We start from the raw sequence: 8,343 nt of genomic DNA, 5'->3' as shown, positions 1-8,343 counted from the left end.
CACCGGGCGGAATGTGAATAGTAAATTGTTCGGTGCTGTACGGTAACCATAAACTCGCGCGTTATGCCTGCACTCGGTTGGATTAGTTCCTTCGCTGGATGGATTAAACCCTACACACGGGATTGCGAGTGGGTCCACGCTATTGTTGTTTTAAGTAAGACTTTGCTCTACACAGCCACTAAAAAGGATGTGATTCTTGGCGTTCGCGGCTGATAAATGGACAAATGCTCTCACGAAAAACAAAGCGTGCGCGTTGTTAATGCATTCTGGCTAATCCTTGCCCGGGAAACGGAGAGCTCAAATATGCTTTAGCGGCGGCGAACTTTAACCTCAGCCAGAGCCAAAGGGAAGCCATGAGTTGCGTTTCCATCTGTGTTGCGAGTGTGTGATTGTATGTTTTCCCTCACCTAATGTTTGCCTGAGGCATTAAAAAAATCCTGCTTAAAGATATATAATGTGGTATTGTTCAGCATGGCTTTGGTGGTTCAGTATGGCGAAAAACTAACCAGCCTTCATTACTCGAGTCGAGGAAGCGATGCGGTGATGCGGGGGAAAGGGGAGATGAAAAAGGACTCTCACTGTATGTGTGTGGAAGATGTAGGAGAGCATGGAATTGGGGTTGAAGCTGAAAAAATATGATCCATTACCTAGTCCAATGGCACCGATAAAGTGCTTTCCTCCAGTGTTTGGACCATACTTGGAGAAATCTTGGGCAAACTCTCGTTCATCTGTTTGGCATGCGGGTGAAAAAGAAAAAAATACAGATAAAGAGAGAGAGTGAGAGACAGAAAGAGAGAGAGAGAGAGAGAAAGAGCGAATGAGTATGGTGGTAGGACGAACAAAAGGAAAACAGGACAAGACAGAACGAATGAGAGATGGCGAGTTCGGGTGAGTAAAAATGAATAAAAACGCAAGAAGGAGGATCAGATGAAAAATTGCTTGTTTTGTCGGAACTTTTCCCGGGCAGTGCCAGTCCGTACTGGGGGCGAGGAGCCCAGGACACCGTGGACACCGGGGGCATGATCACGTAGCCGACGGAATAAAATAAAGCAACGGCACACAGAGATGTACAACGGTCGGTTGCAAGGACTGGGAGATGCGAGAAATATGGCCCGAGAGCGTACGAAATGAAATGAAATAAGAAAGGTTTGCACATTAAATCCTGCCAAGGTGTGACGGGCACGTGGGCTCTGGGGTACTCGCCGGCTCTGGGTGGCAGGTCCAACCAAGGGAAGAGGGAAAGAAATCGAGCTTTTAATGGATTTTGGGGGATGGCCTAAAACCAAGCAGCCAGATTTCGAAAGAGAAGCAAGATTTATTTCCAACGGTGTTTCGGTGGTGGCTCCATGCTCGGCAGAACGGGAGTCGAGAGTTTTGCACGAGCGAGTTGACAAAACATTGTTTTGCCTGCAGATTTATGTGTTATTGGAAGGTGTCAGTCGGTGTGGCTTAGCACTCACTCACACTCGCACCATACTAATGCATTATCTTGTTGCCTCAGACAAATGGGAAACCATGGTGTGGTTTTATTCTAATGTTGGGAAACGCTGCAAAACATAACTCAGGCGAGCTGGACGCAAATTTGTGAAGAATTTTGGAGAGCAAAATGTGTTGTCCCGTTACGGAACGGTTATTATTGGCGACTCTAGGTTCTATTTTCAACTACTTCCCTTCTAGGAATCGAGCGATCTGGCCGGCCGCTCGTTGAATGCTTGACTGATTGCGTATAAGCTTAATAAACATGTAATAAAATTGAATGACAAACGATCTTTATTGTTGTACGGCTTGCTCGGGATTCGGGAGATCAATGGCCAGCTTGAAGGCTGTATTCGTGCAGCGCTTTTCTTCTCTACCTTCTTCCGACCGATGTCGATGTTGATTATAAACGTCCGATTTCCCCGAGGAAGGACCAGCCAACGAAAAAAAAGGAATACATTTTCCAAAAGCCGTCCACTCTGAAAGCATGGCTCGAAAATCCATTGTGCTGAAACATCTTCATTTCCTCTACTCCTTCATCCAGCCTTCCACCAACACGTCTACTCTCTCCCCCCACCCTCCACTTCTTCTCCCATCAGTCGCGGTAGTGGGGAAATAAAAATCAACGAAAAAGTCAACTAGTCGTCCACAGTCGAACAGATTCGGTTAAGCGCCCTATACAACTGGCGACGGCCGGTATCGTTTTAAAGGGGAATTTGGAAGCGGCAAGAGTCAAGCGAAAAGGTCACCCAAACTTTTCTGCTTCAAGACGATGGGTTTCCTTTTATCCTTGACCTTTCGCTGGATCGGGTTTCCACTATGGCCTCCGGCGACGCTCGCCAGTGTGACGTGCATTTCCGGATGCTTGGGTGTTTTTTCTGCCTGGTATTATCGGTGGCAGTGTTGTGTAGATAGATATTTTTTTCTTACATGACAGTCTTGGGGCTATCGGGCCAGCTTACAAAATCGGCTCTATTGTTCGTTTACAAAAGGGCTGCGATCGGAAAGCTGGTGCTTGTGGTAGTGTAGTTAGTTGTGTTTTTTTGCGTGTTGCTGGTCAGAATGAGTTTTTCCTATTGTGTGGGTTCTGTTTCAGTTTTTGCTTTTCGAAATTGCCCCGAGTGCTGTGCTGTACTATGTGTGCTGGTGGTCCATTTAATGTACGCAAACGATTAGAGCACAGTCATTTGTAGATGCAGATAGTTCGACAGACGACCGACACCGAGATAGATCGAACAGATTATGGGGCTAGAATATTCAAAGTGTTCAGCTAATTCTGCTTGAAAATAAACATAAAATAAAATTGTATTCTAGAACACTGCTACAGCTAGTTCAGTTTACCTCTAGCCATCTTTGGTCGAATCGGTCTTGGAGGCTTAATAACAAACAAATATGCTTAAAGTGAGTTGTTAATCCATCCGTTAATTAAAAACAAAACAACCAATCACTTACTAACTGAAGTAGAAACTCACACAAACACAAACGAAACTGGACAACACAAGATAATACAATGAGTCATGCGTAAACCATAGAAGGATGTGGACAAGAAGGAAGCAAACAGAAAATCCACAAGTTAAAAAGGAAAACCCGGGACGGAAATCAAACAGTGGCGGGATAAAAGCAGCGTAAGTAGATAGCGGCGAGGAAAGTGTTCTGTCTCTCCGCTAGCCTACCGACCACCCCACCGCACCGGTACTGACCTGTGACGTCGAGATAAACGGCGAGATTTATTTTCGGCTCGGTGTTCACCTGACACTCATAAATTCCACTATCTTTCTGCTGTGCATACTCAATTTTCAGATCCCAGTCGTCCGAGTCGGGCGGATGGATTACGGAGAAGCGCTGATCGCCGGTGTAGGTGTAGATGTTCGATGTCAATATGTGCAGGTCCCGCTTGCGCATCCAGGACACCTGTGAACAATGGAAGGAACACAGAGAGAGAGAGAGAGACAGAGAGAAAAGCGTTCCAGTTAATTGCCATTAAAGCTGTTTGGGAGTAACGAGAGTTCCTCGCGAAGCATTTAAGAGTATAATCAGATTAGTAGAGAAAAAGCAGTTAAAAAAAAAATCGCCGAAGCGAGGTGAGTCTATTATAAATGTAACGCAACGTCAATTTATTACAGCCACACATGCCGCAATGGGAGATCATAATTTCAATGCGGTGGACGAATTATCTGTAAATCGAAGTTTTAATTTAAGTAAGTAAATAATGCATCTAACCACACATATAATGAAGTAGGTTCATGTTGATCGTTTAATTACGGGGCGGAGGGAAAATCCTTTAATCTGTCAATCATGAATGGAGAGCGACATGAAAAGGATCATAGAATCATTAGTTTATGGCAATCATTAATAATAGTAACATTAATTCAAAGCTCATTTATGATGAATTAATTTTTGCACACGCAAACGCCGAATGGGGGAAAATCCCTTCATGTCCCTTGGATTTGGTATTGAAATGTTTTTCCATTAATCAATTTATGTCAAATTTATGTATTTATGTTCCTCGATTTGATTACAACGATATGCAACGCATGGAGCGTAGTCTGTCGCAAAGCAATTTTAAATGCTTTCAACCGCTTAAGATCGAAAAAAAAGGAAAAAAGGGACCGACCCAAGAGCACAGTCATAGGGTAGCGGCAATCAATTAATCATAATGCGTCATGGACTTCATGAAAAATATTTCTTTTGCGCTCTCTGCGTGCACATGGAAAATGTGTGTGTGTTTGGCCCATGCAGCACCATCAAACAGCGAGTGTCGTCTCCCTGACTTGCAGAACTCGGCTGATGCTTTGGACGTTTGGAATCGATCGGAAAGCAGCAGTAGCGGACGGACGGACGGACCTGCGCTATCATGCATCAAGAACGACAAAGATTCAACTTGCATGAGAGAAGGTGCTCGCAGTAGTAGCGCATAGAATGCTTTTGTTTGCATTTCCGGTTGTTGTATTGTGCATGTTACGTGTGTTGCGATGTTTTTATTTTACTTTTTTCCCCTCACTGTGTATGTAGAAAGCATAAGCATTCGTTTTGCCGCTCGTTCGTGCGGATCGGCCACAATCTGGCGTGCGAAACAATGGATGTTGTTCTGTTGCTTTACGCCATCCTTTGACACGCGTGAATAAAGGATAGAGGCTGGTCTGACTGTTTTTCTTTTTTTTTCCCCGTGAATATATCGTTCACTGTGATGCCCTGTGCCCTTCTAAAATGCCAACATTCTATATCAAACGGAGATATACTCGGCGATACGTTCGACGCGTTTCGCTGCCGACAGGCGATCGCGGCGCGCTGGATTTCAACTGATCCATTCGGATTGTCTGCACCCGCATGTCGTTGCGCACAGAAAGCCAACGAGGCGCTGGTTGCTTCACTGGAGCGGCACGGCAAAAAGTGCCTGAAATGGACCGGTGAACATGCAGCGTTCTTGGCTGGCAGCTGGAAAGAAGATACAAACAGGGCCGTATCGAATCGTGACGCAGCGACTGTACGCCAGCATGACGAAAGGTGACATCACGAACGGCGTGTATCCGGTGTGCCCAAAAATTCCGATCAAAGGCATGGGTCGTCACCGCCGTCGTCGTTGCATGTTCGAGTACGGGACGGTGCAGTACAGCAACACAAATTGATGAATTATAGACTGAATATTTATTTCGCGATTTTTCCATTCGCATCAAAAATTTATGCCCATGTGTCTGGCGGAAAAAGAATCCGGAATCACGATGCTTATTTTGCACGATCGCATCCCAGGGTCCGGATAGAGTGAGAGAAGCATTTTTGCGTACTTTCCCGTATGTGAGTGCCAGGGACCGGAGAGAAGAAAGCGCAGCGCGGAAAATGGACGCCAGGAGACGATGAAATGATGGGAAAAATGTCAGCTCAATTTGATTTTCCAGCGGTGTGACAATTTGGTGCGAATGCTGTCCTGTTTTTCTCTCGCTTTTTCCCCATCTCCCCCCTGCTTCCCCGATTCCCCTTTTTTTGGTAAACGGCAACGGAGTGTGTGCGTGAGCGTTGGAAAAATTTCGATGAATATTAACAGAAATAACAAAAATCCATGCACCAAATGAGTTGCAAACGAACATGTTTATCGAATCGCTCGAGCCACTCGTCAAGCGAGCGAAGGATAATTCGTTTATGAGTGGGAAGCGAACCCATAATGAAGTTTCAACCGCCGTACGTGACCGAATGGTAATCAGTCAGGTGTCGCTTTAAATTACTTAAAGCGAACAATTCACCCCGATCGCGACCTATCTCGCCATATTGAATTAAGAAGTTATCGGAGGCGAACGTGTTGATTGTTGTGACTTGAGCACTGTCAGCTGAAAAGCGCCCTATTTACATTGAATAATCGGTCTGTGTGTGTGTGTGTTTGTATGCAATTGCAGCTCAGCAATTTGTTGCTCATATTTTTAATTGATAACTTCAAGCCTAACAAAGCAAACAGTGGCGCACGCCTTTATGGAGCAATATTTTTATTAATTTCATCAAACACAGGCACGCACAAGGGCAATCTCATTAATGTTGCGGTGGGAATGATTTGCCGCATCGAGCGAACATGCCATTAACCGATGTTTGGCCACGGGCGTTCCAGATCGGTCGGATGACATTTCGTAGCTTGCGGGCGCCTTTTCGCTGTTGACTTTTTGACAAAAACTCTCACGGACGTGTAAATAGAGAATTTTGAAGGAAAACATTAACTCAATTGGTGTGCAGGAAGGCGTTGCGAAACTTTTCCGAGCGCGAGTGTTGAGGTGACATGACCTACACCTCCTGCCTGTCACATTGGGGATGAACGCAGGAAAAACTTTTCTTCCTCGTCTAATTAATGCGTACGATTGAGACGAGCGTGCCGAAATCCGACACGTTGGCACCAGGGAAAAAGTTATGCTCACGTGACGTTTGCGTCCGTACAAGCGTCGAAGATGATTTTATTACTGTTTTCCCCTCGCGATTGCTCAGTCGCGGCGGAAGCTGTAAAGGACGACATACAATCAGTCACTCGCTTATGCCAAAGATAAATATGCCGTACGTCGTTCCAGCAGACCGAATTACTGCCTGCCAAACAGGCCGTGGGAGGTGATGGAAACGGTGGCAAACTTTACCCGGGCACGTCAACATTATTGCCACACATCCTACTACAGTTACAGCACGCAAGACTGTCCGTCGTGACTGTGGGACGGCTGTGGTCGTAGAATCGATTGGCCATAAGCGGACGAGGACGATTTGATGCGTTTTCGCTGGCGGCCATAAGACGTGGCATAAATTGAACTAAGCAATTGCCTTTTTTTCCTGCTTTAGGGGGCATTTGGATCACGGTGGGGGGAAAGCTGCCTGCCATAAAGGAGTCCAGTACGGTCCGCAAAAGATAAACCGCATGCAATGTGTTGTCTCTGTCTCGGTCCAGCCCAATCCATCCCATTCGCACTGATATATTATTTTTCAATTATCGGAGATTTATTTAATTAAGAAAATCATTTACGCTTTTATCATCTCGGTCTCCACGCTGGTGGCGTTTATCCTTAGGCAGTACGTTTACGTATGTTCGGTAGTGTCTTCAGTCCGAGAGGAGGAGAAGTGTTAGTATCCTTTTGGCCGCACAATTGCCTTCGGTCGAAAGGCAAGTAGCAATGCGTCACGATTGATTCGATTGGCTTGCGGAACTGGGAGCGTACGAGCAGCACGAGATCGATAATTAATTTCATCTGTTTAATGGTTCACTGGAATAAGTAGGAAAATGGAACGCAACGTATGCACAACCAAAGCAAAATCTGTGATATGTGAGTTCAGGAAAATCCAGAATATCCACTAGCTCTTTTCTTGAATTTTCATCATTTTATTGTAAAAACAACAATTTTTCAAAGGTCCTGCATCGAACCTCAAGACCTAAATTCACACAAAAGACACATGAGCCCAGTATATCTTTAAGCCACAGAAATGTCCCACTAGGAAGATGTACAGCAGAGGTGCAGATATCGTTTCATTTTCCCACCTCTTGCGGGATAAGGATCGTTACGTTCGTAACAGTATCCATTTTCCGAAAGCTGTTTAGAAACTTCCAGTACAACACGGAAGGATCGTGATAAACAATTTTGAAGAAAGTTTATGGACAAACATGCATGCTTGGATAGTTTCCGCGTAACGCTCAGCACGGTTGTAGCGCTGCATTGCCTACATCCATCCATTTCGGTGTGCTACATTTGCCTACCTTCAGGCGGTTTAGTGTTACGTTCAGCGGGTTTGATTCGCTCGTGTGTCGGTGTGTCGGTGTGTGTGTGTGCGTGTGTTTGCGATTTCAGTGGTTCACCAATTCCCCGTGTTACCGCGTTACCAGGCGTCTCCATTCTGCGCGTCGAGCAGGAGCCCGGCGTCGTTGGGTGTAATTAAATTCTGCATCCCAAGCCGAGGGCGTCAGCGTGTAGCACCAGTTGTGCGCCACAGATTGTCGCTCTCAGGATGCTGATGGTAAAGGCGTTGCTTCTGACGGAAGCAAACATTAGGACGGACGCTTCATGGCGGGCTCGGGTCTCGGGCTGCATTGCCTTGGAATTCAATTAGTAACCTTGTGAGCATCATTAGGGCCTGGTTGGTGGTTGTGTCGGGAAAAGCTTCCAACCTTAAATTATGACATAACTGAGAAGAAATTCGTGCATTCTCGCGTGATCGAATTCTTATCCAGCGCAACTGTGTTGCCCAACTTTAAGGCGATAGGAAATCGATCGTTCAGCAACATGTTGTCGACCGTTTTCGGCCTTTTGTACACGTCCCATGCATGCGTCCCCGAACGGTTTTGTCATGTCTAATCCATCACATTCAGCGGCACTTCCTGATGTCTGCGTGTGTGTGTGTGTGTTTGTGCGCGATACACGA

General features: G+C 45.8%; 1 protein-coding gene across 1 annotated transcript in view; it reads right to left on the bottom strand.

Moving 5' to 3' along the window:
- Positions 1-444: 444 nt before the first annotated feature.
- LOC118517191 overlaps positions 445-8,343 on the bottom strand; it is a 49,148-nt gene continuing 41,249 nt past the window's right edge. Inside the window, exons 4-5 of the mRNA XM_036063136.1 lie at positions 3,177-3,387; positions 445-728 (exon numbers count right to left, since the gene is read on the bottom strand). Coding sequence (XP_035919029.1) covers positions 502-728; positions 3,177-3,387 — 438 coding nt within the window. The 3' untranslated portion in view covers positions 445-501. The remainder of the gene's footprint in view (positions 729-3,176; positions 3,388-8,343) is intronic.

The sequence above is a fragment of the Anopheles stephensi genome, unplaced genomic scaffold (genome assembly GCF_013141755.1).
Source record: "Anopheles stephensi strain Indian unplaced genomic scaffold, UCI_ANSTEP_V1.0 ucontig61, whole genome shotgun sequence".
Lineage (NCBI taxonomy): Eukaryota > Metazoa > Arthropoda > Insecta > Diptera > Culicidae > Anopheles > Anopheles stephensi.
The sequence above is the reverse complement of the archived record's forward strand: the minus strand, read 5'-3'. Positions and strand labels throughout refer to the sequence as shown.